This window comes from Neopsephotus bourkii, unplaced genomic scaffold, assembly GCF_033783945.1.
Source record: "Neopsephotus bourkii isolate Nb327-2 ecotype Australia unplaced genomic scaffold, CSIRO-AGI_Nbou_v1 NB_730, whole genome shotgun sequence".
Taxonomy (NCBI): domain Eukaryota; kingdom Metazoa; phylum Chordata; class Aves; order Psittaciformes; family Psittacidae; genus Neopsephotus; species Neopsephotus bourkii.
The window spans coordinates 384,952-411,966 of record NW_026901228.1 but is presented as its reverse complement, the minus strand read 5'-3'; the positions used below and the strand labels follow the sequence as shown (position 1 = coordinate 411,966).

At 38.1% G+C, this 27,015-nt stretch overlaps 2 protein-coding genes across 18 annotated transcripts in view; one reads left to right on the top strand and one right to left on the bottom strand.

Moving 5' to 3' along the window:
• R3HDM1 (R3H domain containing 1) overlaps positions 1-1,286 on the bottom strand; it is a 90,475-nt gene extending 89,189 nt beyond the window's left edge. For 3 of the 13 annotated variants that reach the window (XM_061354320.1, XM_061354323.1, XM_061354322.1), the window contains exon 1: positions 1,116-1,284. The gene's annotated coding sequence lies outside the window, so the exon portion shown is untranslated. Of the gene's footprint in view, positions 1-1,115 lie in introns of all 13 variants that reach the window. The other 10 variants (XM_061354321.1, XM_061354324.1, XM_061354330.1 and 7 more) reach the window with 7 other exon arrangements.
• Positions 1,287-1,597: 311 nt separating this feature from the next.
• ZRANB3 (zinc finger RANBP2-type containing 3) overlaps positions 1,598-27,015 on the top strand; it is a 50,569-nt gene continuing 25,151 nt past the window's right edge. The window contains exons 1-4 of one of the 5 annotated variants that reach the window (XM_061354319.1): positions 1,598-1,946; positions 7,607-7,765; positions 23,669-23,687; positions 26,627-26,805. In XM_061354319.1, the coding sequence (XP_061210303.1) occupies positions 7,614-7,765; positions 23,669-23,687; positions 26,627-26,805 (350 nt within the window). In that variant the 5' untranslated portion in view covers positions 1,598-1,946; positions 7,607-7,613. Of the gene's footprint in view, positions 1,947-2,201; positions 2,262-2,546; positions 2,647-7,606; positions 7,766-23,668; positions 23,688-26,626; positions 26,806-27,015 lie in introns of those variants that run through there. The other 4 variants (XM_061354315.1, XM_061354316.1, XM_061354317.1 and 1 more) reach the window with 4 other exon arrangements.

The following is a 27,015-nucleotide window of genomic DNA, read 5'->3' as shown; positions in this document are numbered from 1 at the left end:
ATTATCTGACAATGCACCCTGAACACAGTATCCATCACTCATTTGGGGTTCCTTCCCCATCACCTTCCTAATCCTGCTTTCTATAGAGATCACACAAATTCATCAATATGTACCTTCGTCCACAGGCTTAAATATGAAAACCACAATATGTGCAAATCCCTTTACTGTGAATAATCTTAGACTCGACATAAATGGCTATGCCTCAATTCTTTTCCTGTCTCATTCCATCTCATAAAGTGAAGCTGTTCTTCAGTGCTGAAAACTGCTGTTAAAAGAGACTATAAAAACCTGGCTATGACAGTTTACTCTGGATTCGACTTACACTTTTGATTACAGTATGCTAGATATATACACATGTAGAGTTGCTCAACACACGACCAAAAAAATAGTAAGTTAACAACCCTCTTCCAACCATATCATAGGTAGCACGAATACACGTAGATAACATTTTCCCTTCAGACAACCTAAGCAGGCGCCCACGATAGCCATGAGCGCAGTACACTCTCGAAGAACCACTGCTAACTCGAGGGGCTAACCCCGAAAAACTCGCCCCGCCACACTTGGTACCCTTGGAGCCCACCGGCGGAGGACTCCGAGCCCCCGAGGGCCCCCAACCAACTCGCTGAAATGGGACCCACATCCTCCAACAAGTAGCCGCGCCCGGGAGGCCGGGATAGACCCCAGACCGGGCCGGCGCAGGGCTGCAGCAGGCCGAGGACGCAGCCCCGGGGCCAACCGGCTGTCCGACGGCGGGGCGGCAGAGGAACACAGCTCCAGATCGTCATGCCCCAACTCCGCCAGCGGCGACCAGCGCTGCCTATTTTAGGGAAGGAGAACAAGGCCAGCCTTTCCCCTCCGGACGGGGACTACCCGTCCCCACAGCGTGCAGGTGCAGTCGGCCCCAACGGCCGCGACGCGCGCCCCTCCCCCCGCGCGGGCCCGCCCGCCCCAGCGGCGCGGCCGCCCTCCTTCAGTGGCTGCCCCCCGCTCTCCGCACTGCGGGCGCGGCCGACTGCCCCCCCTCCCCCGCTCTTCTCAGCGGAGCGCACGGCCCCACCGCCGCTCTCCCCCCTGCAGGAGAGAGCCTTCCCCCCTCGGAGCGGCGGGCTCCTTACCGCGGCAGCGCAGCCGGCGGGCTGCGGCCGGCGCAGCGACAGCGAGCTTACGCACGAGGGGCACTTAACCCCATCGCCAGCCCCGACAGCCGCCGGGGTTCCTCCTGCTGCCGCGGCGGGGAGAGAGGCCCGCCCCACCGCGCTACAACCGCCAATAGCAGTGGCAAACACTAATGATTAACGGCCGCACAAGCCAATTAGCAGCGTAGCACCTTCCCCCGGCGCTGCCTCTGAGTGGTGCTTTTTAGCGCTTACGCGGGCGCAAGCCCGCCCAGGAGACAGCTGCCAACCGGAGGGTGCCGCTGCGCTGATAGAAGGCTATGACCACCAATAAGAACCCCGCCTCGGCGCGGACACCGGCACTGTAAAGCCCACCTACTGGGGGCAGCCGACGATTACTGGCCGCGCTCGGGTAGACTGCTCCCGCGGCTAATGGCAACCTGGGTGCCTCCGTTCCCGCGGCTCCGCTCCCGGGCGGTGGTAGCAGCGTTCCCTCGACTGTAATGTGCTGAGCACGCCTGCTGGCTGCCTACCCCGAGCAGCAGCACCCCAGCCCCGTTAGGTGATCTCCCAGCAGACGCACGGAGAACCCCTACTCCCGGCGAGGTCAGCGCAGGGCAGGATGGGAGCGGTAGTCCCGCCTTGGGGGCGCACCCTTCCTCTTTCCGGGCCCCTCTCTTTGGTTCCAGCCCTGAGCCGCTCTTCCCGCCAATCTCTAGAGCCGGCGTCATTGCCCGAAGGCGCCCCGTGCTGCAGGCCCCTCTCTCAGCCCAACCCTTAACACCACCCCTGCGCTTGACGCCTTCTCCTCCCAGCGGCCTCTGCCCTTAGGTAACCATGCCGCCTTCCTTCTCGCGCCCCGCCCCTTCCGGCTCCCGCAGCCTTCTTTTCTCATCCTCGTGCACGACCGGAGCAAAGTGGGGGCCGGGACGGGGCATAGCCGGGAGGAACATGATGTTTAACTCGGGATAGCGGGGCGGGAGGGTCACAGAAAATACAAAAACCGCTCCTGGGACACAGAATCCCCGCTCGCGCAGCGGGGAGCGCGCGTTTGGGCTTCCCCACTCTCCCCGGCGTCATTTCCGGGCGGCGGTGGCGGTTTGATCTTAGAGCCCGCGAAGGTGTGGGGCAGCGGCGGTAGGAGCCGTGAGTGGCGCGGAGGGCCCGGTCTGGCGGTCCCCGTCTGTCAGCAGCCCCGCAGGGGAGCGGTCAGCGGGAGGGTCCTCTGCAGCCTGTTCCTGCGCAGTGTCTGGGAGGAGGCGGAGGGCTGCCTGGTTTTCGTCTCAGGTGGAGGCTGGGCCGGGAGTGGTAGCATGTGACACGCTGAGGGGCTGCGCGGGCAGCAGCGGCGGGGTGTCCCCTGAGTGGAACTCGGGATACTGCAAAGGGGCAAGGTTTCAGGTGACGTTTCTCAGACCCTGTTTGTGCCATAAGGCCTCGTTAGACCTAGTCGTTCTGTCTGCTGCTGGGTTATCACAGCCTGTGCTCGGGTAGTTCTGCTATTGCAGGACACCCCTGTACAGAGAATTACGTAAGTTAAAAACTGAATAAATTCTCCAGAGGCAGATATTAAGGTGATTGTTTTCCTCAAGGCACTGGCTTGTGGAAAACCTGCTGTGTGCCTGAGGGCTTTGTTCTGTCTGATTGCTTTTCTTGTAGTATTTTTTAAAATGCTCTATTCTAATAACTTGGTTAGTTTTTCAGTCGTTTATTATTGCACCATATTCTTTTCCAGTGGAAAAATGGTTGATAAGTCAGCCAAGGACCCAAAATTTTCTTTGGGTCTTACATTCCCTATTAAGTTTTTTTGAACATGGAGTTGGTAAACAGTTGAGACCATGAAAAGGAAATTAATGAAGCAAAGGATTGAGGGAAATACTCACTTGTTTCAGACATCTGTTATTGAGCTGCATTAAAAGGATATACTTAATGGCCTATAAAAATAAATACTGGGTTTATATTATGATCATCTTATGCTGACAAACAGCTATTGCAGAACTTAAATAGCCCTTGAAGTTCTTGTTGGTCTTGCACCCAACCTTCCAGTAAAAAACCATATCATCTAGGGTATTATCCTCAACAAATTGGGTCTCAGTACAGACTTCTGGAAGAAGTGTCTGTAGTGAAACGTAGTATAGCATTAGTAGTAGTATAGTCGGCAGTGACAGAAAGAATTCCATATTTTTTTTTATTTTACAAGTATTTTTACTCTTTTTATCCCTCAGTGGTTATTTATATATCCAGATCATTTGTGAATTCATTGAACATAATAGAAGTTGGAGCAGATTCCTTTAGAATATTGCTTATGATATTTCTCTTATATATGACAGTCTATCTGCTTGTATTGAAAAAAAAGTTTCAGGGCAGTTTTTTCATATGATGGCTCAGTTTTCATTAAAGTTTGAGAGACTTTCTTAAAACTGTCCCTGGAAATTATAATTATTGTACAAATATGTCTGTAAAACTGTTTAAATTTCATTCATTTTGAAAAATCATAGAAACTGGACTGCACCAACAGGTTTATAGGTACATTGTTATAGATCCCCTTCAAAAAAAACTTAAGCAGACTTGAAAGATAAGACCCACCTTTACAAAAGGCATGTTGATTCCCACCAAATAGATGCATTTATCCTATGTTCACAAGTTATGTACTTCATTTTTCACTCTTTTTTCTGTGCAATAAGTGAGTTCTGCTGTAGTTCCATGAGTCTTTCTCATTCCTCCTTTTAAAATTTGGGTTCATTGACCATTAGGTAGTCCTGAGATACTAAAGCAATTTTAGATTAAAAGCTAGTGGGTTTAGGAATTCAGCTATTTAATCCTTGTTTTCCTTTACAACTTGAGAAAATCCTGTACAGTTTTTTTTTTTTTTACTCATGCAACTTCTGTAGCCGAATGCACCCTATGCATGAAAATTTAAGTCTCCACACCAAACCTTTTAGGTCTGTTTTGTCTGAGAAAACTGACATTCCAGAGCTTCTTGTAATCTAGAGATGTAGGAAGATTGATGTGATGCATATTATAAAATATTAAGAACACAGAAACAAATGAAAAATTGTAGCTAGAGAAAATGTGCACTGAAGCTTCTCTCTCTTAGTTTTCTAATCTGCAGTGGGTAAAACAACAGGCTCAAACTTGTTTTCTCCCACCCTGATGCTTTTTTTTTTTTCTTTGAGGCTAGCTTTATTTATTGCTTTTGCTACAATAGTGTAAATTATTGATTTGTCTTAAAACAGAACAGAAATGACCACTACCAAAGTCATTATACACAAGCAAGGCATCAATTCTAAGTATAATCATTACCTTAGCAAATCAGTAAAAGGCAATTTTGTGGAATTTCTTTCTCTTTATTGTTTCATCGTTGTTCATTCTCATTTTCCACACAACCGAAATAAATCTTTCATAAGGTCAGTATAACGTTCACAGTGCCTTCTGTAGCTTTGGATATCATAAAATAGTGCTGCAGGTATGAATATAGGCAGAATATGGATTTTTATTGCTGCTGTTTATTCAGGAATCTTGACAGAGCTCTTTGAATCTTCAGCATGTGATTTTGTATGATAATTCTAAAGTGCATGTTTACAATAACTAAAGTAAATTTAAAAGGTTTGGGTAAGAACTATATAAGTATTGTTAAAAAAAAGTGCCTTTTAGTTATCTAAGTTCTTAAAATTTCGTTCTGAAGTGCTTGTTCACAGGCAGTCGTATCTCAGGCATCAAATGTTTTCCCTGAGGTATTTTTTCACTTGAATTCCATAGAATCAATCACAAGTCTGGTAGGTTACATATGCACAGCAGATGGCAAAGTCCATCTTTGAAAGCTTGTAGTCCAAGTGAAAATGATAGTGTTGATAAGGTAAATGCAAAGGACTAGAACATAAAGTTGATAATTAGGACAATATTGTAATAATGTGATTACGCACACTACTTTGCCTTTCCAGAGAGCAATGTGTGAAAGGTTTAGTAATGCACAGTTCACACTGCTGTCCTGTGCTGTACTAACACTATTCCTTGTATGTGTTTTTATAATAGTTACTTTTCACTGCACATAGGCTTCCTTAATTATTCACCTACTCTATAATTATTTGCCATCCATTAATTTTTCATCTAGAGAAAAAAATAAAACCTTTTACATATCTGGATTCTGTGTTGCTGCTTTTTAAGATAGATCGGCAGTGTCAGTTTGAACCTTGGAACTTGATGATCTTAAGGTCCTTTCCAACCCTAACTATTCTATGATTCTATGATGCAAAAACATTTTTTATGGCAGTATTGCTATGTACAGTGAGTCATATGTGCCTCCTCTAATTCAGATTTATGCTTCTGAAACTGTATGGTTTTTATTCAGTGTTTCAGTGAAAGAATGTTGTCATAATTTAGTTCAACAGAAAGTTAATTATGTGAACATTTCATTCTCATATTGTCACTCACAACAAGCTATGTAGCAAGCTGATCAGAAGTGTATAATTTTCTTTGCCTTTACAGCACAGAAAATTATCACAGAAAGTGAGTCAGAAATTTTCTTTAGGAGTGTTGAAAAGGTTTAAGAGTGTTGAAAAGGTTTTTCAGGTCCGCCAATCCTGCAAGCATACTTATGTTTAGGATTGGCTCTGCAGAAATGTTTAGTGTTTGGTTTTTGCCATCAGTCTTGCAGTACTTTAATGAACTTCTAAAGAAAAAGGAATACCCTGTGGTATTGTGATAGAACTATTGAAGTGATTACCATTGCTTTCCCAACAGTTAGAGCTAAAACATTTCTGTTTCCTCAACTGAGACAGTAAGTGGGTATTTACCAGAGCTTTCTAACTTCTTTCCTCTTCTTTGCAATGCATCTCTTGGGCATACAGAGGAAACCAGAGGCTTTCCTTTTTCTGTTAAGCAAAATTCAGTGATGAACATGCATCAAAGAGTCTTGGTACTGATAATAGTACTTTTATCTGCTGTTGAATGTTCTAGAGGCCCAGGATGCCAGAATAATGTTTCTTTAAAGATATGAGAGAGATTCCACTTAGAAAAGTGGAAGGGGAAAAAAACCCCCATAGTCTGTAGTGCAATCACAATTAGATAATACAGAAAGTCTGGCTTACAAAAAACAATCCATATTTCCTTTCTCTATAATCAGCTATTTCATTGCCATTGAGAGGGCATCCATCTTGTATCTTTGGACAGGTTATGTTCTAGTCAGTGGTTTCTACCAGGAGGTGATTTAGCAGCACTTGGGTTTGTCTCTTACTAGGTTAGGATCTTGAGTGTGTGACCTGATATGAATCTAGGGAGCAAGGGTCCTATCTTTTTTCTGATGGTACCAGACTTACTTGAAAATTGGGCTTGCTTTACCTTGACCGTGCTATTGGAAGCACAACAGCAGCCTCTTTCCAGCCATGGAGTTCTTCCTGCTGTGTGAATCACTTCCACTCATCCAGTGAGAAACATCAGGTGTTCAGAACCTTGAATTACATTTTTTTGAGAGTAGAGTTGAAACCATGTTTATACAGAAGTCCTTAAATGTGTGTATATACATGAACTCATGTCTTTCCAGTTAGGACTCTTGCTTTCATAGATGTGCAATAGTATTTCTAGGGCTTTATATGTTTGGAAGTTTGTTTGGTAGTACAGTATCTACTGTTACTTATACAAGAAGCTATTTTGGTTGATAATGTTTGTTTCTATGATCATTAAGGTAATCCTGTTCATCACACAGGCCATGAATCCAGAATAATTAGGTAATACTTTGATCTAAAGGTTTGGTGCTTTCCTCATGTTTAGTTAGCACAGACTGCTACTGAGCTTTTTAACCATTTGTTTGTTTAAAGTCTAGTGAAGTTACAAGAGAACAAAAGCTAGTATTTCATCTCTGACCCTGTCCACTTGGACAAAAATGATGAATCCATGTTTTTAGTCTGAAGCACAGTATGAGAATTTTCATTGAGTTCCTTAATCTTTTTTTTTTTTTTTTAGGGTTTTTGTGGGTTTGTTTTTTTTTTGCCTTTTTCTTTTCCTTCCCCCAAACTGGGTGTATTTTGCCCTTTTTTTTTTTTTGGTAATTTGATTCTTAGGATTAAAAATTTTAGAGGACTCTTAGTTCCATCATCAGAAGATTAAATAACCTTTTCTTTCCTTTAACTTTTCTGTAAGAAAATATTTACCAGAAGGAGTTATATTTTAATGTCTATAAGCAAGCTCCATTTGAATAGCAAATAACTTTCATCCATAAAAAGGGAACTTTCTTAACTGTTTCATAGCATTGAAGAAGTGATACATGCAGATCTCTTCATACTACTATAGTTAGAATATTTTGTTGATACTAAGGTGCTGGGCTCTTCCATAATATGCATCGATTTATGCTTTCTAGGGAGAGTTCTCAAGACTTGAGAAAAGTTACATAGATACTGAGTATTTAAAGATGGAGTGATTATTATTGTTCCATTCTGTAACATACTGCAGACCTGTCTTTTAAGTAAGACATCTATTTTTGGTTTTGTTTCCCTCAGGTTCAACATGGCAAGCACATTGCAGGACACAGCTACACTTGAAGATTCTCAGTCAGAAAGTGTTGATGCTGAGCTGTCCTTTCTACCTGAAAGACTGAGAAAGAAACTGCTTCCTTTTCAGGAGAAAGGCATCATATTTGCACTTCAGAGAAGTGGCAGGTAAAATCCTTATTGTGTCATATACTAAAAATAATTATTTCAGGTAATAATATCTTAATTTTTACACAGGCTGTGGAATACCAGCAGCTCTTAGGTGAGTTATATTACAGAAAGCTTACTTAAACTGCAAGATAACATGGTTTAAAATGAGGATTTGTTTAGGGCTTTTTATTTTTTTTCCAGAAGATGAAGAAATGTTTAATAATCCTTTATGCAAAAGCGAACTGTAGTATCAAAGATCTCCTCATGTAAGAGGAGGTTGATATCAGGACCATCCTTTTTGTTATGTTAATAGAGGATTCTTAAAATAAGTTAATTCACATTTGGTTCTCTAGTTCTTAATGGCGTGGTAGAGCTGTTAAGAGAATGACTAACAGATCTTGATGCATCTGTGTGGTATTCTATTTTAAATTTGGTACAATTCTGGCATGTAATCAGAGTGTTCTGGAGCTCGCTGAGCTGCAACAGCAGAGCAGAAGAAGCCTTACAGAGTCCTCAGTTAGCAAGTGCAGCAACTGATAGAGTAGGCATTCAACAACTAAGTACCTGATAAATCAGAAAAATAGTTTATGCAGCAGGACATATTTTGCTGAGTCAGAGCATGCTACTGGTTTATAGGGCAAAGAAAAGGGAAATATTATTTCTATGTTTAGAAATTTTAGAAAATTTAGGCAGTTGCAACCTAAAGCCATGAAACAACTGCATGTTATTCTCTTCAAAGCAATGACATTTTAGAGGTCTGGCACAAATGAAATCATTTTAGCTTAGGTTTTAAAGAAGTCAGTTCCTGATATTTTGCTGTCTTGCTCAGAACAAGAGGCTTAGGGCCTCAGGGGGTTCCTTGCTAACATTTGTGATTTTTTTCACAGGAGAAAATAAATGTGCCTCTCTTTTGCTAAAGGTGAAAATTTGGAAAGGAAGTGTTTATCTTCAGTTCTTGCAATTATATGGAATTTCTGATCAATTAAAATCTCCTCTGCAGTTTTTCACTTTAATTCTATTCATTTGAGCAAAAACCTTCAACAGTTATTGCATTGGTGTCTTCAGGGAATGAAGCATGCCATCTGTTCTGTGCTGCCAGACTAGTAGGGAGCAGAGCAGAAAGATGAGCCCAGCCACTAACATGCAAGCCTGAGATGTAAAAAGCTTTATGCAGTTTTGGCATTAATTTCTATTTGAGCACTGGTCATATTAGGCACTCCTGTGCTGCACAGTGTAACTGTGAAAATGAATGCAGATAGTTTTAATTGATGGCTGAGACTGATAGAATAGACAGCAAAGTCTACGCTGGAGTTGAATTTAATAAATCCAAAGCCCTTGGCTACTGTATTTTGGTTGATCTGATTCTAATAAAGGGAAGTGAGGCTTACATAGTATTCAATCAAAGTGCATTTATATATACACATACTGAAATTACAGAAGACACTAAATGCGTGTAGTTTCTTAATTAGGAGGCTAGTGGATCTGTTTGAAAGTAGCATAATTTTTTTGCAGCCTATTATATAATACAGAAGCTCCTCAGGAAGCAGCTTAACTGGAGGACTAGATAAATTTTAATCAGATGTTTCATTCTTTTTGTTTGAGAAGTAACAGTTGCCTACAATAAGTATGTGAACCGGTTTGGAATACCTAGGCTAATGACTCTGTCTAGAGGAGAATTAATTATTTTCATTAGGGTTATGACCTTTATGTTATTTTCTTTTCTTGAAACCTTTCATTAACCAAAAACAATTGAGTAGTATGGTGTTGTTTTTTTTACCATGACGTGTATGGAAGTATTTTCATCATTATTGCAAGAAACCATACTCCTTGGCATGGCAAATTCTTTATCTTAGTTGAGTCAAACTGAGGAATTGTGTGCACACTCTCAGCCAGCCTCTATAAAAGTAAAATGTGTTAAGTCAAACTTTCCTGAGGAGTATTTTTTAAATCTGTCCCTTGCTCAGGCAGATCTAATTTTCTTTCTGTCCCGAAACAGAGAACAAGAGCCTCTGCTGCTTGTAGCTGAATTTTCTTATTAGTTTGTCAGCATTTGGCTCACCCAAGTCTTTTCCTTTTGTGTACACCGTAATGATTTAAGCCTTCCAGTATTCCCAGTGGTATATTTTGGCAGGGTCTGGTGCTTTTCTATAGAAATGTCATTTCTAGTTTTAAAAATATATAAACATGGGACTAGAAGTAAGCAGTATGTGTATCTCCTCAGGCTGTGTACTCTCTTTGCAGTCATCACGTAGTCCATGCTTTGCCATAGTGGTAGGAAACTGGTGCAGAGAAAGTGTTCTATTGTTGGCCGAAGAGATCGAATATTATTTTAGGTTAGACAAGCACCCACTGTGAGAAGGGGCTTATTATTAGAACAAACTTTTATTCGTAGCATGGAAGGAGCTTAGAGTAAGCTATTAATTCCTTTGTCTTTTCCTGGAGGGTAAAATAAATACACTGTTGTGATTTGTGCTTTTGGTTCATTCGTAAAAGAATTAAAGGCTTTTTCAGTGCATGCTCCAAAGGCATCATGTAGAGTAACAGAGACTACCTTACACTTTTCCAGAACTAATAATTTTAGACCCAACAAGATAGTGTGTAGCTAACATATGCTAAGATACCTTTTAGCTCACAGACATGCCTTAAAGGTAAATAACTGCATGGCTGCTTACTCTTTGCTAGAGATTATTCTTCAGAAATACACTTTTGAATAGGTACCTAGGGATAGAAACAGTGTTTGGTCTTTAATGTGCAGAAGAGAAGGGTGCACACAAATTCCGTCCTTGAAAACTAATTTATTTTTATGCTTTTCTTTCAGGAAAAGTGTAAGTTACTTTTTAAAAAGGCATTACTGTGTATTTATTTATTTATTTTTGTGTGCTTTAAGCTCTCTTAAATAGAAAGCAACAAGCTTCTCCCAGGAACAAAAACTCTTAGCAATGGGCCTAGGGAATATTTAGGACTGTTAGGGTCAGTTGTGTGTATGCTGTTGGGGGGGGCAGAAGTGAGTGATTCTCTCTGCTCTTTGCTGGTTATTAGTTATAGTTTGGGCAGGTGTGGGCAAATCCCCATTTCCTAAGAGCTCAGGGTAACCGAATCACTTGCAAATGAAGAGGCATAAACTGAAAACCTTAAAGATGTCATCCTGCTTATTGGGTTTAATTGTTCTGAGCAACAGAGTGTCATTTTCAGCCCTATTTTATTCTGAGGCAGACTTCATTATGAAAACCTAAAAAATACTGAGAAATCACTGGCCAATAGTCAGGTGTTAGTGGAGGGGAGGTGGCAGTATCAAAGCACAGTGCTCTGGAAAAAGTGGCAAGTTTGGGCAAAATAACCAAGATGCAGAGATAATGGACAAATGGCTTGATTGTACTGATAAGGATTGTATTCAGTGTCTTTTGAGCACAGATCTCTCTTTGGATATTGATGATTTTTACTGTTACTTTTACTAATATCTTTCTATCATGTATTCTTGTTTTATATCCTCTCTTTGTAGAAGTGTGCAACATCTGTCTTGTATTACAAACAATTTGTTTACCTGAATGTACTGTAGAAGTCAGAGGCATGCTATTGTTTGAAAATTAGCTCTCTTGCTACTGAATAACATGTACAAATTGTATCACTAAAAGCTTGATCAAGTTTTATAATAAACACTGTCAGCACGTGATTTGCAAACATCATTACTTAGCATTGTTTGCCTTCTTGATGGTATCTGAAAAAGATGCCTTCAGGCACACAGAGAACATTTTTCCTAGAAATGTTGGCAGAACAATTTGTTTAGGTTGTCTTGCTTATGGATGTGAAAGAGGACTTGGAGGTATTTACCACTCATGAAATTAGCTTTTCCATTATAATTATGCATACAAACCATTTTACTGGGGTAGTTTCCTGCTGTATTTTTTTTCTCACTTTCTTACATGATGATCAAGTGCATTAATATTGTAACTTCTAAAATTCGGGTGAGGGGGGGGATGGGCATATATATCAATTGATCTAAATATTGAAATGCTTATTAATACCTTTACCAGGAGCTGTATTTTACTACAGTGTTTATTTATAGATAATTTTTGCTTTATAATGGTACTTTTTAGGTTTTAGAGGTAATACATTAAGTTATATTTATGTGTTCTGGAGCATGTGATTTTTAGTTTCCTCCTTCATGTTGTTTGATGTTGTTTATTGAGTGTAGACATAGTAAAAAAGAGGTAAATGACAATGAATGACAGTAACATGGTATAGAGTTCCAATCTGGCATTAACAGCTATCAGTTTTAATGAAAGGGAATTTGTCTTATTAGGCAGTAATTTTCTAGAGCAAATTAGAGTAATTTTCTAGAGAAAAAATTGTAGTCTTTAATGTTGTTTTGGATAGTAGGCTACAGATAATCATTATGATAGTGAGCTTATTAGAGAATGGAGTCTCCCCTAGCATGAGTCAGTTGCCTGCACTTTGAAATAGTGCATTTTTTCCATTGATTATGTCTCATCCCTAGCAAGCTACGCTGGAGAAATATATAGTTAATTCTTCATTATTTAAAACAGATTTTTAGTTTAAAGACTTCATAAATCTTTATAGAAATAAACTCCCCCCTCCCACCCTCAAAGTAGACCAGAAAAACAGGCTCAAAACAAAATTTAGCTTATGAACACAGCTAAAAAGTTCTAGGTCCAGTTCCTCACTCAAAAGGTAAAGTCTGCTGAGGTTTTAGTTGTTGAATCATAGAAATGATAGCTCTTGGGCAAGAAGCAAATGGAAATATTTAGAATTCCCAGCCTTTTGTAGGGACAGAAATTTCTGATATAAGTCGTATTTAAATTATTGGGCAAATTTCTACAAATTTATTCAGCTTCCTAGAGTGGTAGTAGGAAGGAGTGATGAGAATTCACAGAAATTGAGTCGATATCTGCATCACGGTAGACTTGCATTCCTCCCACCTTCAAATAAAAATTCTCAAGTTCTCAGAAATTCTTACTCTGAATCTGCTTTGTTGTATCTCATTCAGCCTGTCTGAACATAAAGACACCCCTCTATACTCTGCATGACCAGTGCATTGGGCAGGAGTGGGGAGGGGTAAAAATGTGTCTTTTAATTGAATCTTTCAGATATTGAGGGAGAGGTTAAGCTTTCTTTGTCTAGACTCTGAATTAGATAGCCTGAATTAGGTAAATTCTTCTGTATTTGCCATTAAGGAGTATGAAAGGTATCATTCCCATTTGAGCTGAGTGTCTAAGGAAGGTATATTTCTAGCTTATGGATGCTGGTATAATAAGAGAAAATATGTTCAGTCTCCATTTGCTTCCATGTGCATTTTAGTTTGTGCTAGAGCACTAGGTCCTTTTCTCTTACACTTCTGTTTAACTACTGTTCCCTTTTATTTTTGTAATTTTAACTGAGTTTAGTTCTGCTTTTTATGTTGTCTATGAATCTTTTTCTCCTGTATAATGCCACTGTTGCTTTCTTGTATTGGCTTTTTAAGTTATTAGAGCTTTGCTTTTATCTTTGCTACTTTTTGATCCTTGATTACTGATTGGTTTGCTTTTCTAGTGTATTTCTTTTCGCTAGTTTCTTGTCCTTGATAGTAGCTATGTATAAAAAAAAAAGTTCAGAGAGGAAAACAGATCTTTATTCCATTTCCATTTTGAAACACTAATCCTATACGCATCTTTACATATCTGTTACTATTTACATCTAATTTTTTTGTCCTTTGTTTGAAAGGTCATAGGTTGCTATAAATCTGTGTTGTGATTAAATGCAAGACTAAATGCTTTCTACCATTGTCTAAAATAATCTATTTTTTCAGAATCAGCTACAAGGTTTAAAGGAACACTGATCAAAAATACTTTACAGGTTACTATTGGATTGTTCCCCAGTATTATATCTCAGTATTTCTCTTCTGAAAGGTATGGCGTTATTTTCAGTTTAGTTTTGCTTTACTCTTCATTTCTTAAGTCCTCACAACACTGCAGTCTATTAGTTTACTTCACGTCTTAGTTTAACTTAAGGAAGTAGCATACAATTTCTTTTATGCAGTGAAAACAATAACCATTGATTTCTAAAGGGAGAAAAATGTAACAGAAAAGGTTGGCATGGAGATTTCATATTTTATGGAGATACAGCTATTTGATAATTATCAGTATATCATCATTACTTACAAGATTATGTACTGACTATTTATGCTGATAGTTATCCATATTTATGGAGAACATTTATAAGACAAAAATTTCTTCAAGTTTTATTCATACTGTGCCATGTTGTACCGAATAAGTTGCTGGAAACCCTAGTTAGCATTCTGAGTATTTCCTTGTGAGTATGTAACTAACAGTGACTGTCTATCATTCTTATGTGCTGCATGTAAGGATGTGGAACTGGTTTAAGTACCAAACAGAATATTCTTTAATGACTCCAAATTCTGTAGTATAACTGTTGTGAGACTGGAGTTCATTTAAATTCTGGCTATTAAACTTGTGACCAATTTGATCTTAAGATGGAGAGTTCAGAGTTTTAACGTGAAGAAAGTAAATTCAAAACCAGACAAGATGAAGTTAATCATAGTCTCTTCTGGGAGATTTGCTTATTCTCTCTGTTACACCAGCTTTGACAGACACCAAATTACTTAAATGGTATGTTAGAAAAGGAAATTCCTTTCACTTTTTTTTTTTTTTTTTTTTAGGGGGGAGGCATTTTGGTCTGGGGTTGTTTTTTTTTTTTGGTTGGTTGTTGTTTTGTTTTTTTTTTTTTGCTGGGGGTGGGGTTTATTTTGTTTGGAGTGGTTTTTTAGTCATGTCTAGGATTGTTTCTAGGAATGTTTCATTTTTATTTTAATTTGTACTTGGTGACTTGCAGCATCAGGTGCCATAAACAAGTGTCTCTATTTGTAGAAATTTGTAGAGATCATAGAGTGCTGGGGATAAAGCAATTGTAATTTTTTAATGTGATTTCTGTTTGTAGTCTCAGTAGATTGTAGTTAGATAGTCTGAAAGAGATGTTTGAAACAAGGCATAAGTCTCTTACTAGATCAAGAAAGAAATTATTTATTCCAACATATTCAGGAACTAATTTTAGACATACGAAATGAAGATCAGTTAATATATTTCAGTAATTAAATACGGAGTATTTCTGTGAGTACTGTGTTTTTAAATAAAGGTTTCTTTTTTTAAAGACATTGGTTTGTAATGTTTCAGAGTACGTTTTACATCTGAGAAGTGCTGAGAACTAGCTCACAGAATGAGGTTCAGATGCAGGAAGTCTGAATGAGAAACTGAGCCAAATTCTGCAGAGCTGTCGTGGCCAGGGAGGCTTGTTTGGAAGTGATGCTGGAGGAACTGGGAGGTAATTCAAATGGAATAAAAATATGCATTGTCAGAAAGCAAATGTAGAATGTCATTTGGGAGAAGAACTTTGTGAGGTAAAAAAAAAATAAATATTCAAGAACAGAAAAAAGTAATGGTAGTAATCTGAGGAATTACCTGGGTTTAAGCATGGACTTTTAGCAGCAGGAATAGAAAAGAGATTTTTAGAAATGAAGAGCACAATGTGTTGGACAGAAGAACCAAGTAAGACTATGACTGTAGGTAATAGGTTGCCAGCTGTGATGGAGAGAGGGGAAGTGAGTTTAGTGTTAGCTGTGTGGAAGCTTGCAGGGGGAGAATCCACAGTGAAAATTTCGTGTGTTTAAATACAAGCATCAGGGAGAGGGCATAATGTAAGTGATCAGTTTTGAGAATGTGAGACAAGCTAGTTTCATGCAAGTGAGAAAAAACAAGGTCTTAAGCAAGTGTAAGTCAGATTCTGACTGACTTAATAGCAACTGGAAGGAGAGGGAGAACAGAGAGGCATAAAAGCAAACTACCCCAAAGGTAGCTGGGTAAACAATTAAAATCCACGTATTTTATGATGTCTTTGTATTTTGTTGAAGGGGAAACCTGTTAAAAGAGATAAATGAATGTAGAAAAGAGCAGCATAATTGCTTAGTTCAGAGATATATGTCAGGAAAGAAGTAGGATATTCTGTCAACAGCTGAATGGGTGGTTGTTTTTGAAGTAATTGGAAGGCACGAAAATATTTTGAAGTATTGGTATGGAGAAGGAGCAGAGGGTAGGAGAAAACTTAAGACTGGCTTTGAGGGCCCTTTGTACTGGAGGGAAGAGACATTCAATCTGGAAACTATTGAAAATGAAGAGACTAGATAATTCTTTTCCTTATTTCCTGATTCAGCTAACTTTAAAGAAGAATGACAGGAAGAGAGTAGGTCTTCTGTAGCTTTTGTACTGCAAAGCACTGCAGAGGGATCATTTGGGAATGCAGAGTTACTGGAAAAGCTGTGGTAGGTACCTACATTTCATTGGAAGTCGTTAGGCTGTATACTAAGGAAGACCTACTGTTGGTCACAGGTATTTCAGTCATGCCATTAATACCAAGGTTAAGGTTTATAGCTCAGGTTCATGTTTTTCCTACAGTTCCAATTAACTGAAGTCAATTTTTCTTGCACTGAATCAGCTGGTGAACCAGTTTGTCTCTGAAGCCAGTGACTGAATAGGTGAAGAGTTCTCACCATCACAATTACATGTCATCTTGACTAGAATTTTTATCAGTTAACAGTTCAATTAATATATTCTGAAAACCTATTGAATTCTGAAAACCTGTTGAAGGTCTGAGCTTAACCTTCAACTTGGTATGTGTTATTCCATACATCTTGGTCAAAGCTAAAATACTAGAACACACTGGCAAATATGCTCAAATAGCTTTCAGATCTTAATAAAGCGTTTTAGATGATCTGTGCGTTACACGTTGAAGAGTGTGGAGAAAAGCATAAGACAGTACAACCATTCTCCTCTACACTCCAGAGAAACATTAGCACCTCAGATAGGGCAATTAAGTGCATCTTACTTTAGATTAAGGATTGGCTTTTTATTATTTAGGGGTTTTTTTTTTAAATACCTGGTGTAGTTCAAGAGCAAGGGTATAATCTAGCTTAATCTTCTGGGGATCTATTTTTGGTGAAACAACCTTGATCATTATTGCAAGGAAGTGAGCTCTCTTTGTTCTAGTTTTAGGACTGTGTGCTGTGATTACTGACACACAAATGTAATGGTTGCTTGCGCAGTTTTATATAAAAATGTACTAAGTTCAGATTCCTTAAATAACCCTTGGTTAAGATGTTAGTGCTAAAGTGTTGGCTTGTGAGTAGGAGGTAAATTACATGTTGTAGCATTATATAAAACTGACTCACATGAGTAGGTGAGAATCCCAAGAATATCAGGACACCCACATTAGTGAGAGAAAGATGCAAGCTTCCTCTGTACAACATGTTCCAAAGACTGCATTAACAAAAACAGCTTTAATTCATTTGAGTAGTAACAAAATTTTTCAGTGTTTTAAGAAATGAAATGCTACTTCTTTGACTGTTTGTCTTGGAAAATGCACTTAAAAGGGAAGGAGTTTTGAAAAAGTTACCTGCTGTTCTACCTTTTTTTCTAGATAAATAGTTGTTGAAAACTGATCAAGAAATTAAATTATTCCCACAAGCAAGCAATAGGTACTTTGGATTTCTATATCCCTTTGGCTTTCAATCCTCCATGTAAGGAAGCAGAATTGTCTAGTTTAGAGAGGTTATTGTTGCTCACTGTTTCTGTAGTTGCAAGAAACCTCTACACAGACTGTAGGACTTTGTAGGATTCTTGTTTGTATAAACCTTAGATACATGTCAGTATGTTGTTAATTGGTATTCTTGCAAGAGCAAAGTTCAAAATCAGATTCCTTGTCTTTGCAAAGATACCTTGCTGAAGGAGCCATAATTTATAGAAGAAACTTTAACTGTATTTTTTGCTTTGTTAATATTACTAACATTTCCAAAGGGGTGACCTGAATGTGACTTGGATACACAGAAATAGAAATTATTTTAATTTAAACAGTTTTTTCTTCCCTGACACTCATTTTATTAAACTGTTTTAGTATTAATCTCTTTCTGATACAGACTATTTTCTCGTGGCTATATGACACATTCCACATGAGCTTACCCTTAGTTTCCTTCTTCTTCTCCAGTCAACTCATCTGCATAAAATTTTAGGCATCTGCTTCTCCTTCTGCTTTACAAAGTTGGTTCCAATCTTCTTGATATCAGCACAACTAGGAGCCCATTCTGTGCTCTCTGAGGTTTGAAAAATTATAATTTCTGTCCTCCTAGAGGCAGAGCTTTTCTGACCAGAGCTTTCCTAAGGCTAGGTTTTGTCTTACTTTCTTAGTTCCTTCTGTTTTTTGTTAACTTCTGGTTTGTCTCGAAGGCTTGCTGTGGTAAGAATCTGTAAGCACAAATGTAAGCACACTTTTACTTGGTCATTGATACCTTTACAGGACTGTTCTGATAATGCGTGCTAACTCCTGATACCTCCTTTTGTAGTTCTGAGTCATCTGACTAGTCTCTTAAATTACATGATTCTTCAGATTTAGAAGACAGCTTCACACACAGTGATGGGTTTTGTGTATAACCTCAGGTGCTTGCACTTTGGACCTTTGTGCACCTGCAGTGAACCAATACAGTAGACTTATTGCTGTCTTCTCTGCATGCATATTCACATACCAGGATACATTCTCAAATAAGCTTCCTGTTTTGCTCTTCATGTTTGCATTTTAATGGAAAAGGTAGTTTTATTTTAAAGCTAATACGTCTCGAAATGAAAGGGGTTTTAAATCCTAGTGGAGACCAGACTATGTCATTTTCTTCTATTTAGGAAAGGTACTACTGTGTCTGAAGCCCATTGCTAATCCTAAAACTGCAAAAGGGTTACAAATAGTAGGAAGATTGTAGCAGCATCTGCAACACATTCTGGTGAGATTCTAATGCTTTCTGTTAGGAAAAAATAGCAGATTTCCTTGATAAATGGACAGATACTCAAATGCTAGCCACAGGATTCACTATGAAGAAGGGAAACATTTAAAATTCAAATGGGAAAGAATGTGAAAGACTTTGCCATTGACTCTGGTGCTTTTTGCCTGGTTGGGCTTGGCTGCTGAGAGTAAGTGTAACTGAGACATCTAAAATGATTCTTTTTCCTCTGCTTTTCTGAAACTTTTGACCGTGTGGGCTGAGCTTATAACAGGATATGAAACTGTGTATCATAGCTCTGATTTATATTCTCAGATAGAGCTATTATTAAGGTGTCATATGAACAGATGGGATATGAATGATGAAGATCAGATTGGGTAACTACCAGTTGAGAGGAAATGACTAATTGAACTTCAGAGAACAAGAAGTCTGTCTTCTTGCAGTCAAAATACATGAAACAAAAATACATATTTGTCCCTTCAGTGTAGCTGAAGATCTGTTTCTTCTGCTCTGACAGCATGGAACCTTTATGTTCCTGTTGGCAACTTGTCTGACTGCAATAATATAGAGCATCCTGAAATTTGTTTTAAATAGAGGCTGCATATTTTTAAGATTATGTAAAGTAAAATGTGAAGTATTGCTTTTTAACAGATTAATGCAACTATTAGATCTAAGTTCTGTGTGATTTCAACTATAATGATGGGAAAGTTCTTTACATTTAAAATCTAATTGTGGTGATTATGAATGGGAAACAGTTGATTACTTCCCTCTCAGTAATATAAGCTATTTTTTATTGCCCTAGAGTCTAATGAAAAAATTTTGGACTTCTCATATTTTGTATCTACAGTAAGCAGGCAATTTCATGTATTACATTTATTATAAAACTGAAAGCTACATAGGATAAATGCTCTAAAATGCATGCAGTCATAAAATAATTTGAATATGCTCAGCTTACACTTAAAATAGTTTTATTAACTTCTACTTATAAACTTACTTTTTGTGTAATTTCAAAACTTCTATCAAGTGTGTCAGTAATGTTAATTAATTGGCAATTTTAAAACTGTAGCACTTTAGGAATTACAGTATAAACAGTGTGAATTGAAGCAGTGATTCATGTTGCTAACTATCCTAACACAGGACTTAACACCTTCAGATACTCTTAACTGAGCTTTAAAAACAGTTTTGTGCACCTGATTAATAGCAATCTGGTGCGTGTAACTGAATGTTTGATGACTAAAAAACTGTATGCATTGCAAGTATAGGAAGAAAATCCAAGCTACTTATGACAAAGCATTGACTGGGGGAAGACAATGAATACTTAACTAAATAGTAAAATATCACTATAGATACGTAACTTCTAAGCATATGGGTGTTTCTGTGGAATCTCTCCTTGTGTTGGTAGTGCAGAAACAAGGAAGATCACTTTACACTGATGATCTTTTAAGAGTGGTTATTTTATAGATAAAATGATGGCGGATACTCTGTACTTCATTTACCAGTAACAACATGATGAGTTTCTATAAATATTTATAAGCTGCTACGTAAGAAATTTCACTTCTGACATATTAATTGGAAGTTAAGACATGAAAAAATACTCTATAGCAGCAAAGATTCTATGAGCACAGTCTGAAAATGGGTGCAAAAAGAAAAACAGCAGCTTTTTATTTTTCAGCAGATATCAAAATTTAAATGGCTACACTTTGCTCTAATGAAAAAATCTACTTTTATGCAAAAAAAAATCTGTTCTCATGGTTGATGTGTTTTTAAGGCTTTTAATTTTAATTGCTATTCATCTTCTGATTGTCAAAGCAGTTTGTAAATCACTCTGAATTTCTTCATTTTAGCTTGTTATCCTGAAAAAAAGAATTGGAGTCCAAAGAGTTAGTTCACATATGCCAGTGTACAATGCAGTTGGGTCTTATGTATTCTGATTTTTGTGTGTCTGAACTGGCCTAATTAGCTTTTCATTATTTATGCAGTTCTACTAAAATGTAACTTGATATACTGAGAAATACTGTATTTGTCAGCACAAATTGGCAAGGAACATTCTTATTCCTGTCCTCTTTGCCACATTTCCTTACTACCAGATGCTACTTGGATGCAATAGACTCTCAGTTATTGCTATATTTGTACATTTGCTCTAATATCCTTATATTGCTGAAGGTGGTCTTTGGTTTATTCTTGAGATGCCTCTGCTCTGTAGCTAACTGCTATAGTCTTACTCATTTTCTACGTTTGTGTAAGGAGTTTAAAAATCCCCTGCAACACTAGGTTGTTGTGCATTCAAACTACTTTCAGGCTTCAAACTGTTTTTAAAAAACCAATTATTGTACTGAAAGCAGTTGATCTCTGAAAGAATCTGCCAAAAGAAAGACTTGAGTTTGTAAACTTCAGTTCAGGCAATTAACAATGAGTATTAAATAAAGGAAAAAAAAAACAGTCTTTGAAGTGAGCAAAAGCTAACATTATTTTTAAATTAGCATTGTGTTATAGTTGTCTGCAAATAAATGTGTTTGCCCAGCTGCAAATCATAGGCATTAAGGCCCACAATCATGAGTCACCACAAAAAATAATTCTCTTCCTGCCTTTTTCCTTCCTAAATCTTTGCAAACTTGGGGGTTTGTTTTGTTGTGTTTTCTTCCTCTAGCTTCCTCGCTGCATCCTTAACTGGGTGGCAGCTGTGGTTACAAAGGTATTGTAAGTAGATAGTTTGTTATGTATAAAAATTAACTTATATAAGATATATTTTTAATTATTTTTCTTAATCGAAAGAAACTGATTAAACTTCCAGTGGCAGATGGAGTGAGCAAACAGCAGTATACCATGTTTCTCAGAATATCAAATATTTATTTCATACATCATGTCTGGAAAATACATCTTTTGCTGAGATTTCTTTTCTGAGCACAGAGGTGTCCATTTTGGCCCCATGGGAATATGCGTGTTATTAGACATAATGATAGCTCTAATTAATCATTAGTGTAAAGAGGCTGGGATTCATGCAGAAAAGACTTTTGTTGTAGTTTTGGGTAGCTACACTAACCTTGGAGTACGTACCATTCAGGAGCAGTTCCATATTACTTTAGAAGATTTTTGGTATCAAAATACAGAACAGTTATATCTTGGTATGTTAAATTTTATTATAGACAAAAAGACCTGAAAGATCTTTCATATATTTTCATGGAAGGAGCATTGCATTTCAGTTACATGGTGCAGTGGGTGCATATCTAGCTACGTGGCATAGAAGTACAGGAACTTTCAGTTTCCCTAGAAGATGCAGTGGCTGGGAACAGACTATGAAGAGGAATTCATCCAGAGCAATTAATCAAGACTAGTTTGCATCTGTGACTGAAAGCTACTGGAGATAAGTGGAAGCCACAAGGCAGAAGGATGCTTGAGTCAAGGGGAAGACATAGTGGCCTGTGAAGTTTATTCCCTTCCAGAGCTTGAAATATTTCATCATTTCTGAGACATGGCACCTTTTTTCTGTCAGTAAACATCTATAAATACTCAAGCCAAGTGATGGACTGCATTGAGCTGTCAATCTATTGCTGTCAGTTCAGTCAACAACAACACTTCATTGCTGTATTTCTCAGTCAATGGTTTGACTAAGCCTATGCCCTTTATGTGGCATTATGATACTGACTGATGGGAGCGATTCTTCCAGTTAGCTTTTTATGACAATCTAGAAAATCATTTAAGACGTGAAAAACTTCCCAGATTACTTAGTAGTTGGAGAATTCATCTAGTTGCCAGTTGCCTAACTGCAGCCCGAGCAGGTATTGCTATGAAATTGCAGAAATTCACACTTTGTGCCCATTTCAGGTCTTGCATTGGAATTCCCTGCTGTTGACTGTAGTCTGAAGATACTTAGTAAATCTGTATCTTCATGCAATCCAGGGTTGCTATAGGAGAAAAGAGAAATTTTAAGTAATCTCTTTGTTGAAAGATTTAACAGGAATAGGTTGTTTCCTCACCTCCCTCTTACCTTTGCAGTTTTTGCTTGGACTTGTGCCTTCCTCTGAATTCATTAGTGTGTGTGAATTTGATATATGTATCTTATCTCATAATTACTAGAGGTGGAACAAGCTCTTGTAATTCTTTTGATAATGCTTTTGAATTGGATAGGTTTGTTGGTTAGATTTGGGGTTTTTTTTGTTTGTTTTAGTGTTGGGAGGTTTTTCCAGCTTGGAAAAGTGTGTAAAGTAGTAGAGGTAAGAGTTTGTGAAGTAGTTGAAAGCTGAGATAGTAAAATAACTGTGGGTACACATTTGGAAAGACGCATTATCCATTTAATGGCTTAACTAAATGTCCATCAAATAATTTCCTTTGTCCTTCATCCACTCTCAAAGATTTGATGAAGAAGCTTGCGTGGGCTAGAAACATTTAAGTTTCCTAGACCCTACTTGAGTTAAGAATGTATGTACTAAATAACTCAAAATACCTGTAAGAAATTCATATCAAAGGTGACATTTAATGTTTAGAAAATGTAAAGATGCTGAACAGATGCTAGTTTTGATTGTGGGCATGGGATTATCATTGTCTTCACATGGCATAACATTAAGTAAGTGCTCCAAAACAGGTAAAAAATTAAGTCATTTTTTTTACTACTTTAGCTAATACAATTGGTGGGGGAGAGGGGTTGTCTGTTTCTGTTTCAAAACAAATGTGACAGCTCTGGAAAGCAGCTTTTTAAATCATTCTGACATACAAATAATCCATAATCATGAAGCAGCAAAACCATTGGTGTATCTGAAAGGCAAAAAAAATTGAAGATGCCCTTCTTGCTTTGAAAATGTCACTTAAGATTACAAGTAATTTACCACTAAACCAAAGCAGCAATTCAGTTTTACAGTGCAAGTTCTTCAGTAATGCTAACAGATTGAATCTACATTTTTACAGTAATTGGCATACTTCTTTTCAAATTCATAATAAATTTACTTTTTGCAGTTGGTATCTGTAGGAATGAAGTCTACCTTTTTTCCTTCATTGAGTCAGTAAATGCATAAGTTAAACCAATACTTACAAATTGTTTATTATTTTATCTGTTACATTTACTATTAATTTTTGCTTTTTTCCTCTCCTTGTTTCTTATTTAGGTGCATGATTGCTGATGAGGTAAGTGATGTTTCTGTTTCTCTAACACCATTTTTTCTTATATGAATGTGCTTCATGCAGATGCGACCTTTTTTTGTTTGAGAGATGTGTGCAGAAAGGTTGGTAATGAAAAGCCCTAGTTCCTGTGATATTCAACAGATAATCTGAAAATACCTAAGCAGGAGCACAAGAAACAAACAAACAAAAACCTAACTACACGCACAGAGGAAAAAAAACAAAACAAAAACACAAACAAACAAACAAAAAAAAAAAAACAAACCCAAAAAAACCCCAAAAAACTCTCCTACAAAGCCAAACATGAAAACTCACATCAGCTTAAAAGAAGCTTTGAGAAAACTTAGGCAGTTATTTAGGTTAAATCTCCTCTATTACTCACTCTTAAAAATATTAACTCAGATGACTTATTTTATTTTTTAGCACTTTATAATTGCGTAGCTTTTTTTTAATGGATCAGGAGACATTCCTGGCCTGAAGAGGTGAATTTTGAACACATGCCTTCCAAAGATGGATTTTCTTAAATGCACTGATCAAGCAGTAATAGAAATTCATTACTCCCATACAGTTGAAAATCTGTATTTTATTCCATGTTAGGGAAATTTGATTCCAGCATTTCTTCCCACAGACAAAACATTTTTTTATTAGAGTATAATAGAATCATAGAATAGTTAGGGTTGGAAAGGACCTTAAGATCATAAAGTTCTTGCCCCCCTGCCATTGGCAGGGACACCTCACTCCAAACCATATTACCCAACGCCTCATCCAACCTGGCCTTGAACACTGCCAGGGATGGAGCATTCACAACCTCCCTGGACAACCTATTCCAGTGCCTCACCACACTCACAGGAAAGAATTTCCTCCTTATATCCAATCTAAACTTCCCCTGTTTAAGTTTTAACCCATTGCCCCTTGTCCTACCACTACAGTCCCTAATGAAGAGTCCACCCCCAGCATCCCTACATGCCCCCTTCAGATACTGGAAGGCTGCTATGAGGTCTCCATGCAGCCTTCTCTTCTCCAGGCTGAACAGCCCCAACTTTCTCAGCCGATCTTCATATGGGAAGTGCTCCAGTCCCCTGATCATTCTCGTGGCCCTCCTCTGGACTTGTTCCAACAGATCCATGTCCTTTTTATGTTGAGGACACCAGAACTGCACACGGTACTCCAAGTGAGGTCTCACGAGAGCAGAATAAAGGGGCAGGATCACCTCCTTCGACCTGCTGGTCACGCTCCTTTTGATGCAGCCCAGGATACGGTTGGCTTTCTGGGCTGTGAGCGCACAATGCCGGTTCATGTTCATTTTCTCATCGATCAGCACCCCCAAGTCCTTCTCCTCAGGGCTGCTCTGAATCTCTTCTTTGCCCAGCCTGTAGCTGTGTCTGGGATTGTTCCACCCCAGGTGTAGGACCTTGCACTTGGCATGGTTATACTTCATTGTTCTTGATGTGTTGTCAATTTAAAATTTTATCAAAAAAGAGGTAATGTTTGGGTATTGATGTAGTCTCCTTATTCTAATTTAGGTTTTCTTGAAATATGAAGAGGGAAAATGAGTGTGTGTGATGGGAGTCTAACCTAGACAGGTGATCAGCTATATGGGATATATATTCAGTAATGGGTGTGCTGCTGTGAAGAGACATGCTGTTTATTCCCTGCTCATTTCAGCTCAGTTGCCTGGGCCATCACCAGTGACTGGGCAGTCTGAGTTAGTGAGACAGCTGTGGCAATCAACAAAAAATCACCTTTTTTTTTTTTTTTTTCAATTGGATTTGTTTTCAGCTGGCTCAAGCACTACTGGTGGTTCTAGGGATGCTTGCAGGAAAATTTTAATGAAAACTTGGCAGTTTTGAATGGAAATTTAGTATCGCAGTACTTCTCTGACTTTTTTTTCTTTCTAGTAATAGTAGAAATATTCATTATGTTTTCTTCTGTACCTGGGAAATCTCCTCATGATATAATTACATCAGTCCATTTAAACTTAATACTCAGGATATAAATAAGTTGTTCTTTTATATCTGTACCATGAGTAGTTAGCAGCAAATCAATTGAAATATCCACTGGATAATCCAAACTTCAAGATTGCTTTATTAATCTTAAAGTGAAAGAATACTTTAAGGCCAGTCTCTGTTTTAGTGCTTAACAGGAGTCTGGAAGTGTCTTATGTCGCGTGAACAAATAGAGAAAATAGCTGCTTTCATTGTTAAAATCGTGGAGGGTTTATTTTTTAAGCAAACTCTTAAATTCTGGATCCTGTATTCATCTTTTGTTACCTATATTTATAAGGCATTATATGGGAGTGTTCTTACCTATACAATATGAAGTAAGTACTTTCTTGTTAAATATGTATCTATATATTGTGTCTTTACCCTTCAGATTGTCTGTAACTTGAATTCTCCACTAGATGGACTTTGTCTTCTGTGGTAAACTGGTAGCTGTGGTGAATGAAAGCAGTAGTTTCTTTTTGTTGACCTCCTGGGTCAAAAGTCAAGTTCTTCATATAGATCTTCCTTTGTTCTTCAGTTGTGTATGCAACTTAGCATAAAGTTGTCATTTTTATTTTAAGAAGACATCCCATATTTTTCTGTCCTTTACATAGTCTTTTTAAAATGTTTTTGGTAGCTTAACAAGTTAAAGAGTTTGATCTTTATAGTCTACCCTGCTAAGGCCCTGGAAAGAAACTCTTCTGAAATGAATGGAAATGCTTCTTTCAGCTTTAGTGAGCTAACTAGATAAAATATATGTATTAATCCATTTAAAGAGAGGCATCTACTTTCATAAAATATGATCTGTGGTAACAAATTGACAAGGAAATAGATACTATGCAGGTAGCTCTTTGGCTTTGTTTCCTTTATCTGGTTCTGTCTTTGCAAAATAATTTTGGTAGAATGGAATATGCTTTCTAAGCAGAGACTTCTATTTTTAATTTTTATCTTTTCTTTTCCCAGATGGGGCTAGGTAAAACAATTCAAGCAATTGCCATCTCCTATTACTATAAAAACGAATGGCCTCTCTTAATTGTAGTACCTTCATCTCTGAGGTACCCTTGGGTTGATGAGATGGAGAAGTGGATTCCAGAACTCTCTCCAGATGATATCAGCATCATTCAGAACAAAACTGATACTGGGTGAGTAAAGTTTTTTGTTCTGCAGACAAACTTGTTCAGCCTTGCTGTCCTCAAGCAAGGCCACCTAGAGCCAGTTGCCCAGGGCTTTGTCCAGGTGTTTTTTAATATTTCCAAGGATGGAGACCCCACAGCCTTTCTGGACAGCCTGTGCCAGTGCTCAGTCACCCCTGCAGGAATAAAAAAAAAAGTGTTCCTCATGTTCAGCAGGAA